This window comes from Lonchura striata, chromosome 26 (assembly GCF_046129695.1).
Source record: "Lonchura striata isolate bLonStr1 chromosome 26, bLonStr1.mat, whole genome shotgun sequence".
Taxonomy (NCBI): domain Eukaryota; kingdom Metazoa; phylum Chordata; class Aves; order Passeriformes; family Estrildidae; genus Lonchura; species Lonchura striata.
Window position 1 is genome coordinate 3,308,020 of NC_134628.1, and position 26,684 is coordinate 3,334,703.

The 26,684-nt window shown below is 46.6% G+C and overlaps 1 protein-coding gene across 1 annotated transcript in view; it reads right to left on the reverse strand.

Annotated features, from left to right (window-relative positions):
* CSMD2 (CUB and Sushi multiple domains 2) overlaps positions 1-26,684 on the reverse strand; it is a 283,577-nt gene that overhangs the window by 140,036 nt on the left and 116,857 nt on the right. Inside the window, exons 7-10 of the mRNA XM_077788452.1 lie at positions 16,255-16,367; positions 7,951-8,028; positions 1,383-1,470; positions 317-441 (exon numbers count right to left, since the gene is read on the reverse strand). Coding sequence (XP_077644578.1) covers positions 317-441; positions 1,383-1,470; positions 7,951-8,028; positions 16,255-16,367 — 404 coding nt within the window. The remainder of the gene's footprint in view (positions 1-316; positions 442-1,382; positions 1,471-7,950; positions 8,029-16,254; positions 16,368-26,684) is intronic.

A 26,684-nucleotide genomic window follows, 5' to 3' on the forward strand; every position in this document is an offset into this window, starting at 1 on the left:
CATGCTGGGATTCTCTGACCCAAGGGCAGGATGGGTGATGGAAAAGGGACAGGGAGGAGCTGGGAATTCCCAAAAATCCCAAAATCCAGCCAGGCTGAGCCCCCTCAGGCTGCCCCGTCCCTGGGAGTGTCCAAGACCAGCATGGAGGGATAATGGAAGGAGGATGGTCCTCAAGGTCCCTCCAACCCAAACCATTCTGGGATTCTCTGACCTGGCCAAAAGGATGACCTGAGGGCAGGATGGGTGATGGAAAAGGAACACAGAGGAGCTGGGAATTCCCACAAATCCCAGAATCCAGGCAGGCTGAGCCCCTCACCTCTGCAGACGGGCCGGTGGTCGCTCCAGGCCACGATGATGTCGCTGACTCTCTTGCAGGTGATGCTCTTGGAGCCCTGCAGGTCGTAGCCCTCGTTGCAGGAGAACTGGATGCTGGAGCCCAGCCTGGAGAGGGGACAGAGGGGACATCAGCCTGCTGGATCTGGGGCCAGAGCCATCCCCTGGCCCTGCAGCAGCAGGAAGGGAGGAGGGAGCAGCTCTGCCTCCCCTCTGCCCCAGGGGCTGATGTCCAAATCCCAGTCTTTAGTGACATTTCAGTGGGAATTTCATCCACAGCGCCAGGAGAGGACACGCTCAGCGTGCTCATAAAGTGAAATAAAAATCTTCCTCAACTGCTGAGAGTTCTGCTCTTTGTTCTGTGGTTTGGATTCCGAGCCTTTGCTGCTCCAGCTTTGTTCCCTGAGGTAACAAAATTCAGCCTGCAGCAGCTGGGAATTCATCCCGTGGAATTTAGGGACTGTTGGAATTCCCTTTCCTCTGCTGGATTTGAGAAGAATTTGGCAGAGTGGAATTTGATTGAGAGACATCTCCCATGAGCAAAACAGCCCTGGGTAGCAAAATCAGATGAAATATTGATTCCCCATGGCCACCAGCAGCTGGGGCATCCCTGCAAAGGAAAACTGGGAACTGGAAAGGAGCAGCAGCACTGGTTTAAGCTTTCCAAACCCCAATTAGCTGGCACCACACAGACTCAGTGACAAGGAACCTCAGTCACCTCAAATTCTCTAAGGGCAGGGCCATGCTGGGGCTTGAGCTAATTTGAAAAATGATTTTTTTTTTTTTTTTTGGCTGTTTCAGTTTTCCAGAGGAGGGATGACAGCACAGAGGGATTCTACAACCCGGACTGGGAAAGGATAAAAATACGCCAAGAGATCTTTAGAGAGCCTCACGTGGAACAGCACTCACAGGCAGGGTTTTCCACACGTGTCCCACAAAACTGGGCAGGATTTTGGGAAGGGGACAGAGCAAACAGAGCCCCCCACAGCAGGAGCACAGCCAGGGACACACAGGAGCTCATGCACAGAACACACAGAAAATGTTCTTACCTAAAATCGTTGCCTATCCTTTTGCCTCTCTCGGGAATCCCAGGGTCTGGACACAAATTATGTCCCTGGGACACACCAACCTGAGTTACTACAAAGCAAAAAAACAGCACATACAGAGACAGAATAGCAAAAGGAACATTCTTTCAGCAGCTGTCTTGGTGGATGTGGCGAGAAAAATGGCAACTGGGAGCTCAGAAACCTCAACGTGTTCCATTTTATTCTGGAAAAACAACGGCTTTGGAAAGAAATATCCCGCTTGGTTTACACACCTGAGTGTTTTCTAGGAAATGCCAGCTAGGGACACAGTTTTCCCTCTGTTCCACTACAGAAATACCTCTATAAAAAGTTGAATTGTTGGTATTTTTTTCATTCTGCTAAATGACATCCATCACAGAGCCTGTTTGTTGTGGTTAAAACTCCACCTGCCACCCTCCGAGCGACCTCACAGCCCTCCGAGCCCAGCCCAGCGTGCCAGGGAAGGAAAACGACTCCATGAAAAGGCAGGTGTGTGATCCCAGGGGGAAAAACCAAGCACAGAACGAGAGGGAGAAAGGAGAGGGGAATGCCAGTCGAGGGTTTTAAAGCCAAGTCGTTTAGTTGGAACATGGAAAATTTTATGGAGCAACCTCGATGCCAACAAACATGAAATCCATGGAGTGGTGAAAGAAAAGCTCCCGGCTCCATCCTCCCCATTTCCAGCCCTCTCCAACCTGCCCAAGGCGCAAAGGAGGGTTCGGGCTGGGGGAACCTGGGGGGTTCCTCAGCCCTGGCACCATCCTGATTTCCAGTCTGAATTCCAGTGCAGTAATATGGGGAAAAAATGGGGATTTTTGCCACAGGAATTTGATGGGATTTGGTTTTCTTTGCACCCAAAGCAACACCACATTTCTCAGCCATGATGCTGAATCACTGAAACAGCCCCGTTGCCATCCCACTCTGCCTAGCGCTGGATTACAGGGAAGAAAATCCCGATTTTATTCCAAACACGGTGCCCCAAAGGCCGCTGCCAGGAGAAGGGTGACACTGAGGTGACAGCAGCCTCGTGGCAGACAGAGGGCTCAGCAGCTGCAGCCCTGCAGGGGCAGGGGGGAATGGGAGAATCCATGGAGAGAATCCACCCACAAAGCCAAGACCATCCAATATTTGGGAATAAACCACTGGGGAATCTCTGGTGAATCTCCGACTACAGCTGCTCCTACAAGGAGGATGCTTCCCAGCTTTTGCTGATCCCGAAAATATTCCAGCTTCTCCTCAGCACTAACACCTCCTCTGATGCCATTCCAGTCCTTTTGAGGAATTCCCTTTTTAAGGCCCTTTTTTCCTCCCTTCCCACCGCGCTGGAGCAGGGATGGGGCTGGGATTGTCCCCACACGATGCTTTGGTGCTCTCCTTCGTGTGTGTGAGGGCACAGAGGTGACAGAGACATGGATTCACGGAAAACAGCCTCCTGTGGGATTGTTTTCCCACTTTTCCATGTCCATAACCCCTCGTTTAGCTCAGCCAGCAGCACCAAAGCAGCATCCAGGGCATCCCTCCATTGTCTGCAGCTCCAAACTTTCCTTTGCCACTTTTCACAGGCCCAGAGGATTCCAAAGCACCCCAGAGTGTGAAGGAAGGGAGCCCATGGATTCAACTGCCAACTTCTGACAGGGAAAATTTGGCTGAACCAAGTCCCCAGGTGCCACCATCCTCCCTGGGGCTCCTTCCCTACACACAAAGGTGATGTCTGTGCACAGGCTGCTCCAAACCAAGGAGAATTCACCTCAGGATGAGGAGCCCAAGGAGGGTTTGATGAATTTTATGAAAATTCACCTCAGGATGAGGGACCCAGTGATGAAAATTCACCTCAGGATGAGGGATCCAATGAGGATTATATGAATTTTATGAAAATTCACCTCAGGGTGAGGGATCCAATGAGGGTTTTATGAATTTTATGAAAATTCACCTCAGGATGAGGGACCCAATGATGAAAATTTACCTCAGGATGAGGAACTCAATGAGGATTATATGAATTTTATGAAAATTCACCTCAGGATGAGGGATCCAATGAGGGTTTTATGAATTTTATGAAAATTCACCTCAGGATGAGGAACCCAATGAGGATTTTATGAATTTTATGAAAATTCTCCTCAGGATGAGGCGCCCAAGGAGGGTTTGATGAATTTCATGAAAATTCACCTCAGGATGAGGGACCCAATGAGGGTTTGATGAATTTTATGAAAATTCACCTCAGGATGAGGGGCCCAATGAGGGTTTTATGTCCCAAAGCCATGTGGGAGTGAAGGAAAGTGCTCAAATCCCTGATTTTCCTCTGTAGAAACGCCCCTGACCAGACACACCTGTAACAACCACAGCTTCCAAGGTGTATCCCAACAACTGGGAGCTGGAAAAAAATCACATTCCCACAGCAAATTCCTCCTCCCGTGGCCAAACCCCCGCAGCCCACCCCTTTTGTGCCCCCCAGAGTGGGTCACCGCTGTCACACCCAGTGATTATTTCCCATATCAGATAAAAATGAAGCCTTGAATTCCAAACTTTGGGAAGAAACAATCCCAGATCCCCAGGAAAACAAAGTTTGGCAGCCCCATTGCTGAGGTCTAAGCCCACTTCATCTCTCGTTAGCTGGAGATTCATTAACACCTTAAAACACATGTAGATAAAGCAGAGAACAGGGAAGATAAAGCTGAGCAAGGGGGAAAGGGAAGATATCTCCATATCCTGGGAGTTGGGGAATTTCTCTTTTCAGGAGAGTGAAAGAAAAGGAGGAGATGGATTAAATGCTCATGTAGAGAAACTTTGGTTCTCTACCTTTTGTTTTGAACACACACACACACAAATAGACCAGCCCAAAGGTTATAAACTGGATTTGTCATGCTGAGAATTTGCTGTCAGTTCACCTTCCCAAAGTTCCACCTCGGCTGTGCCATTCCCAGTGAACCCTTCAAGGTTACTGGAGAAACAAGAGATCCCAAAAATTGTGATGAACTGCTCAGTGTTTGTATTAGAAGCTCAGGAATTCTCTCCCCCAACCATGGGGTTGATTTTCCATCCCCTCATTCTCCTGAATTTTTTTTTTTCAATTTCTTTCTCCTCGTGAATTCAGTGACAGCCAATTTTAATTGCTCCGTTTGCCACTGGAATTCACAGTTTAAAATCCTCTTTAGTTTTATCTCTCTTAATAAGAAAAATGCACTGACAGGTTCCCAAGGGACAATTTCTCACTGAATTTCAGAACTACAAAACAAAGCAGCACCTAAAAAAAAAAAAAAAAAAAACAACAAAAAAAAAACCCTCAACATTTCTCAGCATGAGAAATCCAGTGGAAGGAGGTGATGTTTTTTCCTGGCAGGAGGGGTGGGAAGGACTGCAGCAGGAATCAGATGGTTTCAAGGGTTAATCTGTGTGCTCACACCAGGGTAATTCCATGCAAACTTCTGGGAAAGATCACAAAAATCAGGCCTGAGAGCTGGGAGCTGATTGATGGGTGCAGGGCTCACCCCAACGAGGTCCTGCTGCATTTCCAACCCCCAAAGGTTCCTTCAGCACCCAAAAAAACCAAAGATTAAGTGATCCCAGAACCTCAGTGACGCCAGACACTGAACACTCCCAATTTTAGCGACACCAAGAGTGAAAAGGTCACAGCGAGGTCCTGACAGGGGGAAAATCCAATCCCAGCTGGGAATGTTCCACCAGGAGAACTCCAAACCCCAATTCCCCGCCTGGAGCTATCCCAGAACAGCTCAGAAGATGCAGCTTCACAAGCGTTCCCAGAAGTGCAGAATTCCCAGAGCATTCCCAGGCTGGCCCACCCCAGCCAAGCACCGTTTGTGCCCAAGCCCCAGGTGGCTCCCGTGTCCCACAGACACCTCCCCAAAATCCAGGAACTCCCACACACTTGGCTGAGACCTAAAAACTGCTCAACCCCCCACCCCAAAATGACTTTTTGACCAAGCTGGACATGCACAGAACTTCCAGTCCTTCACCCAAGCCCTTTGGGCCTCACCCAAACACCACAAAAACCATTTTGACGCTGTTTTTTTGGTTTTTTTTTTCCAAATCCAAACCACCACAATTTTCCCACTGTGGGACCTGGAATATTCACATTTACATTCTGCATTCAGTGCCAGAAACAGCCTCCAAAATGCGGCCTAAAATTTCAAACTGTTTCTTCTACCTGCTTCATTTGTCTCTCGGTATTGTTTTCCCTCCAAAAGTGATTAAAGCAAGATTTCCCAATAATTTGACTGGCGGTGAGCAGTACAAGACACTTAATTAAGATTTCAAACAAACACATTCCGCTACAACTGAGCACAAGCAGCGCCTCCCCCCAGAATTCCGTATTTTTATGGATTTTTTTTTTCCCTGCAATAACACAAGCAGCTCTTACACCGCTACATTTTACCTCCATTCAGCCACACAAAACACACAAGGTTTAATCTGACCAGGCAACCCCAAATCCAAAACCTCCACAAAATCGACAGCATTTGAGCATGGATTCTTCCAGGGAGGATTTTAGGCCAGGTTTTAGGAAAGAGCACTTGGAAAGAAAACATTGCTGGTAGGAATAATCAAAAATAAAGCAGGGAGTTGAAGGTTGGACTTGATCTTTTCCAGCCTTAACGATTTTAGGATTCTGTGGCATAGCTTTAAGTGTTGCCAAGAGACACAAGAATTCTTGAATTTCTGGTATTTGAGCCAGAGCAGCTGGAAATTGCTCTGGAATAGGAAATTTCTTTACTCTGTCCCACCTGTGCAATTATCTGTGATGCAGACTCAGCTCATGGAACTTTGGGAGCACAGAGGGGCAAAGCCAACCCTGCAAATCCAGCTGGGAACAGAGCAGATAAGGCTTTGCAAAAAACCATAAAAAACCCCAAAAAACCTGATTTTCCTGGTGCCATCTCCTTGGGAATCAGCAATTCTGCAGCTGGAAACTCCCTGGGGGAGCAGAAAGCTGCACAACAGGGACTGAAAATCCTGACCTGATGGAGAGCAGGGCACGGGGAGGGGGTGACAGGACCATGGGATGGGGCCACCATCCCCATCATTCCCATTATTCCAGCTCAACAACTTCCAGCCTGAGCTGGACAAGGTCTGAGTGCCCTGGGATGGGATAAAGCAGGCAGAGGGAATTAATTCTGTTTTTTTTTTTCTCCTCAGAAATGCAGGATCTGCTGGAAAGGGAAATACAGGTGCTGTGTCCTCCTCAGTGCATTAAAAACGGATAAAACTGCTCCAAAGGGCATTCCCAGGAAGGAGCAATGGGAATTCTGTGTACTTATGGAATTATGTGTATGTATTTATACAACACTCCATTAAACCAATGATTTCATCACTCCTTTCCCCCACGTTTCCAAAAATCCGGGGCAAAACACCCCCCACCCTAAACACAGCCCTCTGTGTCCACACCCAGCCAGGGGCGTTTTCCAACTGGATTTCTCACTCAGTTTAAGTGCACTGGGATGTTCGTTCCAATAAATTCTTCCTGGCAAGGAATGCATCACCCAGCTTGGACTCCATTTTAAAGGATAATTTCCTTTAAAGTGGAATTATTTTCCCCTGGACGTGCCCCCAGTGTTTTCTCCTCTGGAGAATTTGGGTTGTTTTTCACCTTTTTGGGCCTTGCTCCCAAAAAAAACAGAGCCTCTAAAAATTCTCCTGGGAGCTGGGAGGGAGACTCTCCTTGCAGACAGACCCTGAGGATTATTCAGATCCAGTCCGTGCATTTTTCTGAATTTCTTTGCAAAATCCACCTGGCTGAGATGTGCAAACTGCTCCTCTCTGATGGGGGGTAATGAGCTGTGCAACAAAATGAGCAATTCCAGTTTCTCCCCAAAAAAATCCATTTGGAAAAATGGATTTTACATTTTACACTCAGCTCCCATGTGAAATATCCATATAAAATATTAACTCCCAGCCAGATCCCTCCTGTTTCAATTTAGTAAGAGCCCAAGATTCAGGGACAAAATTCAGGGTTTTGCTCCTGATTTGGGAAGAAGCTGATGGAAAGCTGAGAGATTTCCCACCTGCCCGAGGGAGGCACAGCAGTGACCCCAGATGTTCTGCCCCTGACACACCAACCACTGAACACAACCTGAAAAATCAGCATTACAAACCCAGAATGATGATTTTTTTTTTTTTTTCCCTGCAGGGAAAATGAAATAAAGCTCAAATACAAAAAGGAAGACGCTGCTACTGCCTATGTAAATTTTTCTACTATATATATTTTTAATGTTGTTCCTTATCCCTGCTCCTTATTTACAGCGAGAACACCGATCCCAATCCAAAAATATTTTTGTTTTTCCCACTAAAAGGAACCCAAAGCCACGACCCTGGAGCACAGAATCAACCAAATGCAGAGACTCCAAGCCCCTGCACCCTTGCAGGAGTTAGTAAATGCTTGTGACAGAGCACTGGGAGGAGGGAGTGATGCAGAAATGCAGAGGGAAGAGGGAAAAGCACCCAAACTTTTCAGAGTGGCGAAGTTTTAGAGATTACTGGGAAGTCCAATGAAATGTTCCAGGAGATTGTTATCAAAAAGACAGCAAGGAAGAGCCAGAAAACTTACACACAGATGTCTTCTGGTTGTTGTCCTTGCTGGGCATGAGCTTCACCCCTCTGGACTTCAGCTCCATCTGCTTCTTGACTGCAGGGGTGGGAAACAAAGGAAAGGTGAGGGAAATGTTTAGCTGAGCTTCATGGATTTCCATGTTTTTATTTTAAAATAAAAATGTGAATGGCCCATACCCTGCATCCTTGCCTTTGGGATCAGCCAGTTTATCCTGACTCCTCCAAACCAGCAGGGGTTTGTTTTTCCACATTAGGGCTTTGGAGAGGGATTTATTTTCCATGTTAGGGCTTTGAAGAGCTTTAATTTCAAAATAAAAACAGGGTCCAACTGCCCCCCTTCCCTCTGTAACCCACTAAAAATGGGAGACAGGCGAAAGGGAAGCTCTAAGGAACTTCAGGGATGCTGAGAGGAAAATGCTGAGCTGGTTTCCCCTTAATTTTTCTGCTGCAGGAATTTATCCCACAAACCCATTACACAGCAGAGCCATTCCAGGGGAGCACTCATAACCAAAAAACTGCAGAGCTGGTGTGAATAAACAGCAGGAAAAGGCAGGAAAATAGCAGGGAAAAGAAAATTAAACCCCACTGATGGCCAAGGGAAATATCAGCTTGGAGCCCCACACCTGTGGGGCTGATCCCAAAGTGTGACCATTCCCTCCCTGCTCCAAACCTCCTCCAGAAGAGGAGAAAAACCAGGAAAGGGAACAAAAATCCATCCACCTCCAAGAGCCCCATCCTTCCCAAAGGGAGCTCCCCACAGCAGGGAGCAGCAATTTGTTTTTCTGCTCTGGACTTAGCTGCTGCTGCCTCCACCCCGAGGGTTTGACACAAACCCCACCTGGCAGAACCATCTGGGAGCAGCAGAAACACCTGGATTTGGGATCATTCCAGCCTCCAGGGGCAGGAATTGGGATAAAAGAGCCTCCACTATGAGGATTTGGGATAAAAGAGCCTTCACTGGGAGGAACTGGGATAACCAAGCAGGAATTGGGATAACCCAACAGGAATTGGGATAATTCCAACAGGAATTGGGATAATTCCAACAGGAAATGGGATAATTCCAACAGGAATTGGGATAAGCCAGCCTCCATTGCAAGAATTGAGATAACCCAACAGGAATTGGGATAATGCCAACAGGAATTGGGATAATTCCAACAGGAATTGGGATAACCCAACAGGAATTGGGATAATTCCAACAGGAATTGGGATAACCCAACAGGAATTGGGATAATTCCAACAGGAAATGGGATAATTCCAACAGGAATTGGGATAACCCAGCATCCAAATCCCTTCCTGGGAGCCTTTTCCTGACAGGCCAGCCCTTATCCATGGAGAAATCCACTTCAAACCCTTCTCCTCATGTTCTTCATCTTGTCAAGCTTTCATCCCTAAATTAGCACATTCCTAAGACAAAGCTGTCAAGAAAAATTACCCATGTAACTAAAGAGGTTTTTTTTTTAATCATGCTGGGTTTTTTTGGGCTTAAAAAGAGCCTGTTTGGAACAGCTGCTGCAGGAGGCTCAGACAGGGAGAGGCTCCTTGAAGCTCACCTGAGGTGCTGCTTTGAGGGAGATGCTGGGTGCAGCTCTTCACTCATCATTTCCTCACAGCTTTTGGCTTTCTCTTTAAATAAAGCAGCAAGAACTTCAAAAATTTTAGCTGGAAAATATTCATGAGGAAAAGCTGCTGCTCCCGTCTTCCTCACCAGCTTCAATCTGTTCAGGGCAGCTGCCTTTTTTTATTAATTTAAGAAGGGAAAACTAATTAACAGCAGGCTGCTGTCAAAGCAAATCGACCTCTTTGTTTCTTTTTACTCCAAATCTACCTGCAAGTGCAGCAGGAGGGAAAAAAAGCAGCAGGTTTTGGGATGCCCCAAAGGTCCACATGGATGGGAATCACGGGATATTTCCAGTTTGATCTCAAGGTTTTTAATAAATGTGATATCAAAAAGGAGTTGGGGCTACTGATAGTCACATTTTTGGGGTAAAAATCTATTTCTGCTTCAAATAAAATAGTGGCAGACATCCCTGCAATGATTCTGCAGCTTTTTCCAGGCAAACACAGGGATAACCCCCCAATCCCAGCCCAACATTCCCTCCCAGGCAATAAAACCCAGGCGATTCCAAGTTTCCAAGGCTGAATTTGGATTTGGATTTGAATTTTCCAAGGATGCGGGTTGGGACTCTGCAGTCTCCAAGTCTCTGCTCTGTGGTTGTGCTTTGGGGCACGAGCAGTGAAAAATAATCCCCATTTCTGCATTCTCCACAGCTTCCCAGTGCACATCCCGTTATCCAGCCCCCAGGGAATGTTCCCACTCTCCACGCAAACAAAAGCTCAGCTCAGATGATTTCTGCACCAGAAAGGGAATTTAGAGGCCAAGCAAAGCTTCCCAAGCATTGGTGAACCCCACCAGAGCTGATGGTGGCACCATGGATGGGATGAGACATCCTTGGGAACTTTTCCGTCAGGACACAGCAACCTGCAGGGATTTCGCCAGTGCTGAACATCCCAAATCCAGGAGAAGGCAGTGGAAGGTGCCAGGGGGTGGAATGAGAGGAATTTCAATGTCTTTTCCAACACAAACCATTCTCTGGATTCTCTGGCATGGGGAGTTCATAATTTGGATACACCCAGGAAGTTTTTCAGGGGCACATTTCTAACCAAGGTTCTCCCAGAGCCATCCCTGCCAGATCCCATCCAACAAACATCCCTCTCCAACCCCGTTCCTGATGGAAAACCTCCTCCCAAACCCCTCAGCAATGGGAACAAGCACCAGACACTCCAGCACCGATCCCAAAATTCAGAGCCCGAGCTGCATCCCCAGGAAACATCTCCTCCTCTAATTGCAGCGTGTCCCTTTCCAGGAGAATTGATAAAGATAAATCGGTGGAGATAAATTGATGGAGATAAATTGATGAAGAGGGATCACTGCATCCTCTCCTCCTCATCCTTCACTTTGGAGCCCTAATGATGGAAGTCAGACTTTACAAATGACTCCATTTAGATCAGAACCAGGCACAGTAGAGCACCACTTGTTTCAGGCTTTTTAAAAATTTAAATAAATAAGAACAATTCTCCCACTCCCTGCCCTCAAAAATCCGGTGCTTGAAAATTGACTTTGTTTGTAAATTGGAATGTGGAGCGGTACTACAAAGGACTGTGTCAGGATAATTGGATGAACAGAAACTCCTGTTTTCTGGAGGGTTTTGCTGCTCACACACATCCAACAGATCTAATGGAATACTCAGCATCCTGTCAGATTTGAGAGATGACATTACAAAGCTCTGCCAGCACGGCAGGCAGGCCGGGCTGTTCCTTTTAAACCACTTCATGTTGCTCTAAATGAGGATTTAAGCAGACATTTATTTATTTTTAATTTGGAAAACAGTGTTTCAGCAGCAACAACAACAGAAAAAAAATCTATTCCATGAAGCTCTGCTTTCCTTGCTGAGGGAATTGTTAAATCCAGATCCTGCCCGGATCTCTCCCTCCTGCTGGCATGATTCAGCAGCAGATGCTCACAGGGGTTCTTGTTCCTGGAGGTGAAGAGAAACCCTCTCCTCAAGTGCAACTCTTTGGGAAAATCCCTCTTTTGGCAGCCTGAGCAATGGATCTTCGGGAATCAGAGCTTGCACGTGCATTGGAATTTTCAAGAATTGCCCAGGAGAGTCCACAGGTCGTGTGGCAGGAGATAAAAATCCCTTTGGAACCCAAGGGTGGGATGAGAAGGGGGAGATCCAGGACGAGGAATGGAAGATCAGGATGAGAAATGAAGATCCAGGATGAAGCGTGGAAGATCCAAGATGAAAGGGGGAAGATCCAAGATAAGCAATGGGACATCCAAGATGAAAACTGGAAGATCCAAGATGAGGAATGGGAGATCCAGGATAAAAAGGGGAAGATCCAGGATGAAAAGGGGAAGACTGAAAATTCCGAGATGAAAACTGGGAGATCCAAGATGAGAAATGGAAGATCCAAGATGAGGAGAGGGAGATCCAGGATGAAAAGGGGAAGATCCAGGATAAAGAGTAGAAGATCCAGGATGTGGAAAAGACAATCCAAGATGAAAAGAGGAAGATTGAAAATGAGGAGGGGAAGATCCAAGATGAGGAGTAGGAGATCCAAGAAGAGGAGAGGAAGATAAGGATGAAGAGGGGAAGATCCAGGATTAAGAGTAGAAGATCCAGGATGAAAAGGGGAAGATCCAAGATGAGGAATGGAAGATCAGGATGAAGAATGGAAGATCCAAGATGAAAGGGGGAGGATCCAAGATAAGCAGTGGGACATCTAAGATGAGAAATGGAAGACCCAAGATGAGGAATGGGAGATCCAAGATGAGGAGTGGGAGATAAGGATGAAGAGGGGAAGATCCAGGATAAAGAGTAGAAGATCCAAGATGAAAACTGGAAGATCCAAGATGAGAAATGGAAGGTCCAAGATGAGGAGAGAGAGATCCAGGATGAAAAGGGGATGATCCAAGATGAAAAGGAGAAGATCCAATATGAGAAATGGAAGGTCCAAGATGAGGAGTGGGAGATCCAGGATGAAGAGGGGAAGATCTATCCAAACTGATCTTCAGATTTACCCATGGACAGATCTGTAGATTAAAGCCACGGATGGGGCTGGGAGCACCCTGGGATAGTGGGAGGTCACTGCCCGTGGAAGGGGTGGAACTGGATGGGATTTAAACCCATTCCAAACCATTCCAAGATTCCATGACACCCTCCCAAAGCCATTTCTGTGTCTCTCGTGACCAGCAGAGAGCTCCTGAGCCCCTCCCTGAAGGAGGCAGCTCTGTCCGGTGCCGGGGCTGGAGCTCATCCCATTAATCTTCCTCCGGAGGAAGGGAAGCAGCCAGGGCGGGGAGATCGATAAAAGCTGCAATTATGTGTTGGTAACAATCAGCTCCAGAGCAATTAGGGAGCCAAGTTCTGCCATAAAACATGTGCAGAGAGGGGCAGCAGCAGCCAGGGCAGCATTCCCATCTCTCCAATTCCAGCTCTGCACTTCCAGCCCCTCGGATGGGGTAGGACACCTGAGGTACTGCCACCTCACCTGATTAAAACACTTCTAGATTATTTTCTTCAACCTTTTTGAGGAGACAGGATGGGGAAGAAATTGTTAGAAAAAACCTTTATGCACAGATTTCTCCCAGTCCCTTTGATTTCCTTACATGAGGAATGGGGGGAAAGCATTTGCAAAAATCAAGATTCACCTTAATGAAAGGGAAAAGGGAAGGGGGAAATATTTAACTCTCCCAATAAGAGAACCAAACTAATTTGCTGTATTCAACAACAACAACAAAAAACCCTCTCCACAGCCTGATTGCATCTAACCTTGCTTTTACATTCCTGAAGTGATTTCCAAATGAGGGCACGGATTAGGGAGAGCGGAGAGGGAACAGACAGAGAAGGTTTTCTGCAAAACTCGGGATCAATTTAAACAAGCTGGAAGGGAAATTGTTTTCTTATAGATTATCAGCAAAGCCAGACCCCGTCCCAGAGGACACAGGGGGTTCATAAATGATGTACAGACACGTCTTTGGAAAACTGACAGCAAATTAGAGCCACCGTAAAGGCTCCCTTCCTTCTCCTGGCCGATCCTGATTCAGCTCTCCTGATGAAAAATGCATTTCAGCTGCTGTGCTTCCCGTGGAATTACATGGCCTGTTTTGTAGGGATTTATCTCCAGTGAAATATTTATGGCCAGGCCAGGTTGTGGAAAGGGTTACAGGGAGGTTTTTAAAGTATCAGCATCTCCTGTCCTACAGATCCCACTGCCTGCAGACACTTTCCCTTCATCCCTGGGAATCTTCACTGCTTGGCTGCTTGTTTTGCTGTTCTTTTCAGCATTGAAAGGCAGAAAGGAGCTGCCAAACACCACAAAAAACAGCAGAAAAAACGAGGACAGGTCACCTCTGGCAGCTGAGCTGAGGTCCTGCCTCAATTCCAGCCCAGGAATGGGGAGCTCAGTTCATTCCCAAACACTCCATCCCCAGTTCAATCCCTCTGCCAACGCCGTGAAGGAGAGCAGAACCCCGATATTGATCTGATCAAGGGGAATTAGAACATTCATCCTGCTTTTGCTAGGGAGGGAGAAAGGCTGGCTCAGACAGGTGCTTTGGAGAAAGCTGCAATGCTGACAGCCAGGGAAAAGGCATCCAAAGGGAAGCTGCTTTTTCCAGGTGTTTGTGCTGCACAGCAACAACAAAAGGGTTTCGTTGTTTTTTGTATTTTTTTTTTTTCTCTTGCAGTTTAAAGTAATTTATAGACTCAAGGAAAGCAGCAAAGTTAAATAATGATGTGGTTCATGTGTTGAGGCCGTGACAGCACTGCTAAGAACAACCTGGGAGCATCCATTTGCGGATTTATCCAAGGAAAATCCTCTCCCTTTCACTTGACTCCTCTCCAGAGCTTTTTCCCAGCAAAAGCCTCTTGAGAGCAAACCTGCAGAGCTCCCCTGAACCCAGCCTTGGGGGGGACTCAAAGCCATTCCTGCTCCTTCCCCTGTCCTGGATCCTGCCTCCAGAGCCAGCTGCACCCACAAACTCCTTCCAAGACATCCCAGGGAGTGGTGGGAACACTTCCAGGGAATCCACTCAATCCACTCCGCTCCCACCAAGAGCTGCATCTTCACTGCCAAAGGATCTCCTGTCCCTCAACATCACCTGAACATCCCCACCCTGAAATCTTTATCCCAATCCTGAATTCTCCCCTGTGAGGGTGGGGAGGGGCTGAGATGGTTTTCCCAGAGAAGTTCCTGGATCCCTGGGAGTGTTCAAGGCCAGGCTAGAGGAGGCCTGGAGCAGCACCCTGGGACAGTGGAGGTGTCACTGTCACACTGGATGGGTTCCAAGATCCCTCCCAGCCCAAACTAATCTGGGTTTTCCTATGAAACCCACTATAGTAAAAATGTGATGGACCCCAGATCCAGAGAAGAAATGGTGATGTCTGCTCCAGATCAAAAAGCTGAAGGATAGCTTTATTAAAACTATACTAAATCACATTAATATGCTATTTAAAGAGATCCTATCCTATTCTACATACTTCTTCCTTACCCATCTAGCTACAAACTCGTGACTCTGCTGAGAGTCCAACCCAGCTGGACTGTGTTGGCCTCTGTCAGGTTTTGGGAATTTTTCACAAATCCATTCCCCACCAGGGTCACACCAGGCGTGGGTTCAGCCCTGTCCTGTGCTCTCCTCCTGCTCCCAGCCTGTCCCTGCTGCAGCTCTGCTCCTGTCAGGCATTGGTGTGACATTAAACAAAAATTGTTTCCACCCCTCTGCTCAGTCCCCAGCACCTGGGAGAAGGAGTTTTCCCAAGCAGCCCACATTTCCAGAGCCAGCATTCAGCTTTGCAACCACAAGCCCCTCACAAAAAGGCATCGTTGAACTGGAAAATCGATGGGAAAATATTCCAGCAGCAGCAGCAGTGAAGGTGTCGCTGCCAGGGGTACAAAGCCAGGTGTGGATGTGCCCATGGAATTGCATCCACACAATCCTGGCACACGGCACAGGAATCCCTCCCATCAAAAGTGCCGCTGTCTCCAGTAGAAACCAGGAAAAATTAAAGCCCCCGAGGTGGCTGCAGGGCCAGGGGGAGGCAAAGAAAATCATTCAATTGGTCACTGACCCCAAACAACTTCACCAGAATCCACCCCAGCCATCCCTGCAGGTGAACAATCTCCACACCACATTGCACATGGGGAGAACAAAGGAGCAGAGATAAAGATTGTTTCCTCTTCTTCTCCCTGTGCTTCTCCTGAGGGACAGAATTCTGTCTGTCTGTCCAGAGAATGTCACAATATTGTAAATGCAGGCGAACCCAATGGGAAGAAATGAGGATGTCTGACTCAACTCAGAAGGCTGAATGATTTCTTTATTATAACTATGCTAAAATACATTAATATACTATATAAAAGGAGGATACTAAAACTAAACACTACTTTCTCTGACTCTAACACAACTCGTGACCCTCTCTGAGAGTCCCAGGTGGGTTGGATTTGCCACCAGGCTCAAACAATCCTCACCAGAATCCAACCAAGCACTCACCCCAGGTAAACAATTCTCCAAACACATTCCACATGGGAAAAACAAGGACCAGAAACAGAAATTGTTTTCTCTTTCATTTCTCTCTGTGCACCTCTGTGAAAATCCTGCGAGGGAGAGAATTGTGCTTGCCACATCACAACCCAGGCTTTGGGGGAGTCCAGCTGGAAGATGAACAGCAGCAGGACCATGCAGGGAGGCAGAGCTGGGGTGGGTGAGGCCAGGCAAGGACATTAATTTCTGTCTCCTTACCTTGGTACTGGGCACTGAAGCCCTTCTGCCTGTGGTTGCCATCGGAGGTGAAGTGCAGCCGCAGCCAATTTTTGCTGCTGATCACAGGGGCTGGCAAATTCATCCCGGTGAACCTGCAGGAGAGCAAGGAGCACAGCCACGTCAGCCTGGGAGGAGCACCCCAAACCCGGCTCTCCGGGCCACCCTCCTCCCCCAGGAGCTTGGGAACCCCTCCGTGGGTACCACACAGCCAACCCAGCACCTTCCCCACTCCAGGGCTGTTTCCAGCCCCGCATTCCTGCTGGGATTCCCCTCTGAGAGCTCCGTGTTTGGAATTGCAGAGGCTCCCATTCCTTTTTCCTCAGGCACAGAACATTCCCAAGCTTGTTCAGTTCCTCTCTTCACATTTCATTCATCACTAAAACCTGTTTAACTCAAGAAGGGAAAGGATGGCAAGAACCTCTTTATTTTTTATTTTATTTGTGAACAATCTGAAACATGGAGGAAAAATTAAACTTTATAATTTTAATAAAGATTTGCAGGGGATGTGTATGTTTATTCACAGTGCTGTGGATGTATGTTGGGACTTATTGTTTTTTGATGGACACGCGTACTTTTGAGAACTTTTGATCTTTTTTTATTATTTTTACTAATTTCTATATGCATAGAATTTTATAATAGGTTAATGCCTATTTATTTTGCTGATTTCCATTACACTTACAGCTAGTTACACTTGTACTCAGTTTTTGTTGGAAAGTACAGAAAGAACTCTTGGGTCACTCTGTCCTGTTCGTTTCAAGGTCTGGAGAGTTTTTTTTTTTATTTCTGATCTTTTTGTGTGGAATTTTGCATTCTTTTCCTTTAGCTGGGGTAGTTTTGCTAGGCCTGCAGTCACCAGACTAAACAGTATATTTAGCAAGCTTAAAGTGGCACATTTCACCTAAATCTAAATGGATTTCTACCCTGTTGAATTTTCACTCTGTCTCAAATCCCAGCTTGAGGAAGATTCCAGCCAGCAACAGAGGTGGGCAGCTCCAGGGCCCAGCAGCAGCCCTTCCTATCTGTTCATCATTTTATTTCCTTTTAAAATATGATGTTGTTTGCTTCATTTAACTCCAGCTCACAATTCCTGGCTGAGTTTTGTCCCAAACCAAGTTTTAGACTGGAACACTTCAACTCAGACTGAGGTCCACAACGGTGACATTCACCACTGGAGACACCAGAGCTTTCATGCAACCCTGCTCCTGTTAATGAAAGTTAATTATTTTAATCCCTAGTTATCACTTATTTTAAAATTACTGCAATTCCAACACCTTTCATTGGCATTCCAACACCTTTCAATGAAATCCAACACCTTTTATTGCCATTTCAACACCCATTTTTGGCATTCCAACATCCATTTTTGACATTCCAGCACCCCCTGCTTTTTTAAAATGAAGGTAAAAAGATCCTGGGAATCTGTTCCATCTGGAGGGTAATTCACATTTGATTATTAAACATTTTTTAGCAGCAGATCTGACAGCCCATGGAGCATCTGAAGAGTCCTTCAGTCACCCAGCCCATCCAGAGGTGACCTCAGCTCCTCCAAGTGGGAGCCAGGCTGGAATTGGCAGCGTTAATTAATGGCAGAGGGGCTGCCCTGTGCTCCCAGCCCGTTAATGAGCTGGCAGGGTGATTAGTGCATAAACTAAAGCATCTCTGCCACCTACAGTACAAATCCAAACCCTGGATTATCCCGTGCCTGGATCCTGCAGCGCTCTGGGCGGATTTAAAGCTGGGCTTTAGGGTCGTTCCCAGTCATTTCTCCATGGATTGGCTCCATCCCTGCTCCCCAGCCCTTTCAGGAGGACGAGGTGGAGCAGAAATGGATCCTCTGTGGCTTTTTGCCATCCTTGAGGAACTCAAAGACAGCTGAACCCAATGAATTGGAAACTTCCTCAAAGAACCGACTTCAAACACAGATTTGAGGCTGAGACCAAACATGGGATGCCTCAAGCCCATCCTGAGGAAGTTCCCCTGGCTGGTTGTTATGACAACACCCTTAAATTTAATGCTCTCACCCCCCAAGGGCCATTTCATTGTTCATTCTGCAGCAGCAAACCCCTCAGAAATAATCTTCAGCTCTGCAGAGTCAAATTTCCCTTTCACAGCTGTAATTCAATTGCCTGAGATAAAACATAGACAACAATGAACCAAAGCTGCCTGAATGAGGCTCAGCTTCTGTCCCCCATCCCTGTTTTGAGTTTTGATCAGCACATCCTTGAAGGCTGGATTCATCCCAAACCTGGGATGTTTTTCCCTTGTGCGACACCGAAGCCTCCACATTAAACACAATTCCTTTATTCAAAACAGGGAGGGGTTAATGCCATCAAAACTCCTCTTTTTGAGAAAAAGCACTGAAGTGAGCCCTTCTCAACTCTATTTCTTTCCTTGCTCTCTCACTTCCCACTGAATCCAGGCATTAAATATTTATCCCATTCCCTCCCCTGGCACAATTAGTATGGCTGTACACGGCTGGCACTGATTACTCTGCATTCACGTCCCATTACCTATTTACAATCCCAATTCCTGCTTTAATTTGTTTCCACGCAGAGAGAAAGAAAAGGAAGGGGGAAAAAAAAAATCAATAAGGTGTCACAAAGTGAGGCAGAAGCACAGGAGGAGCAGGAGGAGATGTTTGCACATGGATTTTGAGCACCCTGAAATTTGATGATCATCAATTTGGCCATTAGTTCTTAAATGGAGCCAAATACAATGAGAATTCCTGGTATGGGTGCTGCAAGCCCAGTGCAGGAGTCAAAGTCATGAATTCCATCTGAAATCCTGTTATTCCGAGTGAAATATGTGGAGATGATGGATTTAAACATGAATTAGAAGGCACCCCGGTTTCCTGGTGCTGCCCAGAATCAGGGTGCAGTCAAACTCCAAATAAAAGCAAAGGACATCACTGGGGATGTTTTATCTTCCTTTTATTTTCCTCCTTGAACTGCTTTAGTTGCTTTATTTAACCTCTCTGCTCATTTAATCTCTGTTCTGACACCCCCTTGGATCTCTGCTGATAACCCCTAACATCCGCCAGGCTGGGTCCTGGCTTCTCCTGGAGCCTCCAACACAAATTTTGGGTGAATCTCCCTGAAATTTCCTCTTCCTGGAGCTCAAATCCTCCACCTTTTCTTTCCTGGCTGCATTTAACCCAAAGTAAGACCACTGGAGTGGCTGGGAGGAGGAGGAGTGGAGATCCCAGCAGCTTTTCCAGGGATGGAGGAGCCAAGGGGAGATCGCAGCAGCTTTTCCAGGGATGGAGGAGCCAAGGGGAGATCCCAGCAGCTTTTCCATGGATGGAGGAGCCAAGGGGAGATCCCAGCAGCTTTTCCATGGATGGAGGAGCCAAGGGGAGATCCCAGCAGCTTTTCCATGGATGGAGGAGCCAAGGGGAGATCCCAGCAGCTTTTCCATGGATGGAGGAGTCAAGGGGAGATTCCAGCAGCTTTTCCATGGATAAAGGAGTGAAGGCTGGCAGTCATCACAAAATCCAAGGAGAAGAACACACCTGGATCATCCCTGGAATGCTCCAGGACAGGTTGGAGCAGCTGGGACAATGGAATGTGTCCCTGCCCATGGATGAGGTGACACTGTTTGAGATTTAGGCCCTTCCCAACCCAAACCATTCTGGAATTCCACGATCCACAACTGGATTTGGCCCTGTGGACGCTCAGTTCAGCCAGAATTGTTGAGAGCACAGAACTGAGGCCAGCCCAAATTTCACTCTGAGCCCCATCCCCAGCCCAGCCTTTTCTTTTTCCCTCCCAGCCTTTTCCTTTTCCGTCCCAGCCTTTATTTCACTGATATCCTGCCAATTCTGACTCGTTTCCCTCTCACGACAACTCAGGGACTCCTCTCAGCAGCTCTCCACCTCCCTGTGTATTATTATTCACTTCACCTGTACTTTTAACTTTTCATCCAAACCTCTCCTCAAATTATCAGGAGAGCTGTACCATTAATTCTGAACATCTTATTTGAGCTTGTCTGCTCTCTTAAACAAAATACACTTAAGCACCTCTAGACCTCATTTCTGGCTCGCAGGAGACTTCTCCTCACTGTGGACTTTGAGGAGGAAAACGAAAACGTGAGATCAGTTCTTGTTGCTCCTTTCAGGCTGCAGGGATGGCAGGAGCACTCCTGCACCTTCTGAAAGGTAAATTTTAAGGAATTTAGAGATTTTAGAGGAGCTAAGATTTTAGTTAGAGATAAGCCTTACAGAGAGTTAATTAAAATAATCTTCCCTCTGCTCCAGAGCCTGCAGGTGCCTCAGGAAGCGCAGGGACAGATCCCACATCGCCGCACACCCCTCGGGAATCCTCTGTGAGAGGGAATTCTGCCAAAACCCACCCTGCAAACCAGGCAAAGGAACTTCTGGCAGCACCCCGGGATTTCCCTGGCAGGGATGTGCCCCTCCAGGCCTCCCTGTCCCCTCCTTCCTTCCCTGCAATGCTTTCAGGCTGGAATTCCCCACTGGGATGTTTTTAAGACCCATCTTAACCCCCAGGACAGATTTCAACAAGCTTTTTCCTGCAGGAGGAGCACTGCACTCCTCATTTCCCAAAAAAAAAAGAATGGGAATTTCCTTAAGGATGGGTTATTCCCAGGTGGGAGTGTGGAAAACTTCCTGGCATGTTCACACCACCCCCCTGCAGGCTCCAGGGAATCTGCTGGCACCAGATCCTGGTGGAAGGGACAGAACAGGAGAGGTGTGCTCCAAATCCAGCCCAAAAATGCCACCAGGGCTGAGGCAGAACCCTTGGACTGGAAATGAAGGAATGCTCCTGGTCCAGGCTTTGGCTCAGCCCCAGGGTGCAGCCTAAGGGAAAATCCTCCTGGAGCAGCTTTTGGCCTCCACCCTTTCTTGTTTCTACTCCCAGAACTGGTAACAGACTTCAGCTTCATCTCCAAGAGCAACAAATCCTTCCCCAAGCTTCCACTCCCAGGGATTCCTGTCCTGGCTCCTTCCAGAACCTGCTGCTGGAAGGGAAATCCCATTAATTTATCCTCCACTTCCCTTTTCCTTCCTTTTTCCTTGCTTTCCCTCAAAAGGTAAAAGTGCTTCTAAGCAGCAGCAAAACTTCCATCACCTTTTATTCCTGCCCTCAGATAAATTTGCTGGCTAGGATCCAATAAAACATTTTTTTTTTCTCCCCCCAGGAACTTTTACACTGGAGTTCTTAATTCTTCATTTTTTAAATGTGGCATTTTCCCAGCTCATCTCTACAGGAGCGTAAACCAAATCCTTGGCTGATTTGGGGCGATGGAGCTCAACTGGAAACAAAGCCAAGCCAATTTCCACTGTCCAGGGTGCCTGATAATCTCATTTTTCTGCTATTTTCCTTCACCTCTGAAATGTTTCAAAATTATCTCAGGCTGAATTCTCCTGGATCTCTGTTCTGGATTAATTTCACTTTAATGAGAAGTGATTCAATGGTCCACAGGCATTTGTGGAACTGTCACAGCTGAGCAGCCCAACAGGTGGAAGTGTCTCTGAGGGGTTTTTATTACATTTAGCAGTGATTTATGCACAAACCCACCCACTGTGGATTAGTTTTTCTTGGATTTCATGGATATTCCACACATTTACACACACAGGCAATGGATCTCCACGTCAGATACAAAAAGAGCAACGAGCTCATCTCGGGGGCAAATATTTCCCAGCCATTCATAAAATTTAGATTTTTATTTTTAGAGTGAAAAGCTCTTTAACCCAAATGCCCAACTTCCCATGGAGGAAAATGCAGCTGGTGCAGAAAGGTGATTGTAAAACTCTGAACTGGCCACCAGCACAGAAATATTCCCAATTTTCACCCTGATGAAGCTAAAATCCCATCAGAGCTTCGAGTGCAGGACATCCCAGAGGTCACACAAAAGGTTTCAAAGCAAAAAATTCTGAAATATTTCAAAATGGACACAGGCAATGCCCAGCCTGGAGGAGAGGGGGTCCTGCCAGGACTCACCTTTTTATGCATTCAGCTTGGACATCAGGAGGTTGGAAATTTCCAGGAGGAACTTCCCCATGGAAAGGGGGCTCAGGCCTTGTAATTCCCATTGATTTTTTAGGAAATAAGGAGTGCATTGCTCCTCCTGCAGGAAAAAGCTTGTTGAAATCTGTCCTGGGGGTTAAGATGGGTCTTAAAAACATCCCAGTGGGGAATTCCAGCCTGAAAGCATTGCAGGGAAGGAAGGAGGGGACAGGGAGGCCTGGAGGGGCACATCCCTGCCAGGGAAATCCCGGGGTGCTGCCAGAAGTTCCTTTGCCTGGTTTGCAGGGTGGGTTTTGGCAGAATTCCCTCTCACAGAGGATTCCCGAGGGGTGTGGGGCGATGTGGGACCTGTCCCTGCGCTTCCTGAGGCACCAGTGTCGGAACTCAAAATGTCCCTCAGACATTTTTGGAGGTTCCAGGCCCAGGTCAGAAGCATTTGAGACCCTGGCAGGCAGCTGCAAACAGCTGTGATTTTGGGTTTGAACATGGAATGATTTACCAACCTTGCAGGTGGAACAAGAAGTCACAGAAGTTTAGATGTTATAGTAGAAGTAGTCACAAAGTAGAGGGAAGAATTTTTGAGTGCTGTACAGGGGGGTTTTGGTTTTGTACATGGGGGTCAGAGGGTTTAAGATGGATTTGGGATTTGGGCCTGCCCTGTCCTCCCTCTTTCTCCTTCCTCACCTCCATGTTCTTGGTGATGTTGGCACTCACAGGTTGGTTTAGAGTAGAAAATCACCATTTAATATAGGTAATAGGCATTGGGAAAAACTGTAACCATGTCTCACGTAATGTCCCATATAAAAGAGAGCAGCAGCCCTGGGCAGGAGAGAAGAAGCAGTCGGGGTCAGAGAGGATGTCAGGGTGTGTGTGTGCCTCTGCCTGAGCTCTGAGCAAACCACAGCAGCCCAAGGAGAAAATCTTTGAGATAACTTGCAATAAACTGCCTTGAGACCGAACAAGAGACTGCTGAGCCTTTCTTTGGAATCCTGGGTTGGAGGAGAGACTTTTCCACCACACGGAGCCACCCCTGACCTCGGGTGGGCTTCGGCAGCCTGCAGGCTCCGGAGCAGAGGGGAGGTGCAGGAGTGCTCCTGCCATCCCTGCAGCCTGAAAGGAGCAACAAGAACTGATCTCACGATTTCGTCTTCCTCCTCAAAGTCCACAGTGAGGAGAAGTCTCCTGCGAGCCAGAAATGAGGTCTAGAGGTGCTTAAGTGTATTTTGTTTAAGAGAGCAGACAAGCTCAATTAAGATGCTCATTAATGAATTGATGGCACAATACAAGGTCAGGCCTTGGAAGAGCCCAGGGAGGTTTGGAGCTCCCATCCCTGCAGGTGTCCAGGGCAGGCCTGGATGAGGCTGGGGACAAGAACTGGTGACAAGATGGACTTGGTAACCTTGGAGAGATTTTTCCAACCTCAATTTTCCTGGAAAGGAAAACAGGTTCTTCCTCCTCCTGTGCCAGTGCTCAGCCACAGGGAGACCTTTGTGCTCCAGGCAAATGGGGGCAGAAAGGGCTCCTCGAAATTAAAATAATCAAATAATGAATCCCACCCTCGCTGCTAATTACCCCAGTGAAAAGAAGCCAAGTGGCAGAAAACCAAGGCACTTCCCACACACTCCCAGCCTGAAACCAGAGCTTGGTTCCAGTCACAGCACAGCGAGGTGACAAACACAATTTTATTTATTCCCTTCAGAGCCAGCCACCCCTAATTCAGCACAACAGTTTCGTAAATGCAGGTGAACCCGGTGGGAAGAAATGATGATGTTTGACTCTAGTTTAGCAGGTTGAATGATTTCTTCATTATAACTGTGCTATAATATATTAATATGCTATTTCAAGGAGATACTAAAACTACAAACCTACTTTTTCTAACTACCATATCTAACTCACTCACAACTCGTGACCCTCTCGCTGTTTAATTTGCCATCTGTCTCAAACAATCCTCACCAAAATCCAATCAAACAATTCTCCAAACACATTCTACATGGGAAAAATAAGGAGTAGAAATAGAAATGGTTTTATCTTCCTTTCCTCTGTGCTCCTGTGTGAAAAACCCTGAGAGAGAGAAGAACGTGCCTGGCACACAACAGAACTCAACTGAGGCTCTCTAACGCTGCATTGCAAATCCTCCCCCCAAAAAAAACCTGCTACAGCTTTATTAGAATTTCCTCTGAAGCTGGATATCAGAGCTGCAGAGATTGTTTTCCCCGGGCAGGCAGGGGGAGATGCGCTGATAAGGAGCCGGGCTGTGTTTATCAGCAGATAAAGAACAACCAGCCCTCTGCAGGGCAGCCTCACTCCCGGCTCTGTCACCCCAACAATGCACTTAAAATTCCATTAAAGGTGGAATTTTACTGCCCAACGAGCCTGGGGAGGCAGGGAGGGGGGGATGTTTCAGCCCACTAAAATCTGCAGAGGGAGCCTGTGAAAAATGCGGATTTTATGATTGGCTTTTCACAAATGTTACAATGAATATTATATGTGTAATGTTAGAAAGTTGTGCTGTATTAATTCTCTTACATAGTGTGGTAAATATAGTTTTAAGTGACAACATAATGTTAAAATAGAGACTATGTATGTGGGGGGAGTTTTTTTTAGGAATGAGATACTCACTTTGAGGAACACCTAAATTTTCCAAAGAAAAGGAATTTATGGCTTCTTATCAGAAGAAACTAATTTCTTCAGGCCTTGCTCAGACTGGGGATTAAAGGAAATAGTTGACATACAACAGACAGAGTTTCTTGTTTTAAATAAAATATATACATAACCATGAATGATGTATGAATATGCAACAAGTGTATTGGTTTAAGGATCATTTCTTTGTTCACAAGGGATGATTTTCCTGACTGAGTGTCCAAGAGCATCCAGACATCCGTAATTCTTTGCTTTTTATTGTCTTATAATAGTCCTAACTCTAAACTTTATTACTCTAATTGTATTATTATTTTTATAACCATTTTATTATTATTAAACTTTTCAAATTTGAAAAACCAAGCAATTGGTGTTTTTCACAGAGCCCAAGAAGCTGCAAGGGGAATTTTGGTGCTGCAAGTGAAAATTTGGACCTGCATGGGGAATTTTGGAGCTGCAAGGGGAATTTTGGAGCTGAAAGGGGAATTTTGGCGATGCAAGGGAAATACTACAATACAAGTATTTCTTAACCTATCAGCTTTCAGCACACCATCCTCCAAATACCTTAAAACCAACCATCTAAAATTACCCTTCATAAATCCTAATATATCTTTTAAATTTATATTTCTCAAAAATATCTAGTCGTGTTTTACAAGACCATCCTTTAAAACTTCTTTCTAATTCAATTTCTCTCTCAACAACATCTATCTATGTTCCATAACATTTCTAAACTCAATGTTTGCATACAAATACACACTACGTGAACATTCTGTCAGGTTTTGGGAATTTTTCACAAATCCATTCCCCCCCAGGGTCACACCAGGCATGGGTTCAGCCCTGTCCTGTGCTCTCCTCCTGCTCCCAGCCTGTCCCTCCTGCAGCTCTGCTCCTGTCAGGCATTGGTGTGACATTAAACAAAAATTGTTTCCACCGCTCTGCTCAGTCCCCAGCACCTGGGAGAAGGAGTTTTCCCAAGCAGCCCACATTTCCAGAGCCAGCATTCAGCTTTTCCACCACAAGCCCCTCACAAAAAGGCATCATTGAACTGGAAAATCGACGGGAAAATATTCCAGCAGCAGCAGTGAAGGTGTCACTGCCAGGGGTACAAAGCCAGGTGTGGATGTGCCCATGGAATTGCATCCACACAATCCTGGCACACGGCACAGGAATCCCTCCCATCAAAAGTGCCGCTGTCTCCAGTAGAAACCAGGAATAATTAAAGCCCCCGAGGTGGCTGCAGGGCCAGGGGGAGGCAAAGAAAATAATTCGATTCCTCTTCAAGGTCATCCAAGCAAATGAAACCTCCCTGAAGATTCCCTGAGCTGAAATCTCCACGTCCTGGATGTTGGAACTCCAGAAAAAGAGAGAGGGAGATCAAATATTGGCCAAGCTCTGAGAGGGAGCTACAAAAGGCAGGAAATCCAGCGTTCAAGTCAAACATTGGAACCGTTTCAAAAGGAGCAGAAGGGAGGAGGAAAAGCTGCAGATAAGGATTGTCTCACAAATTTACCTTATTAATTCCTGATCCCGCTCTCCTCCGAGCAAGGTGCTCAGCATTGGGCAGGAATGAGACAAAAGCTGGGCACCGTTCCCAGAAAAACTGGGAATCGTCTCCAGCAGGGATCTGTGGTCACACACAGGGGCCAGCACCCAAGTCCCCGTGTGTGGAAAATGCCAATCACTTGGTTTTTAAAATTTTTAAAAGTTTTATAATAATAAAATGGTTCTAAAAATAGTAATACAATTAGAGTAATAAAATGTAGAGTTAGGACAATTGCAAGACAA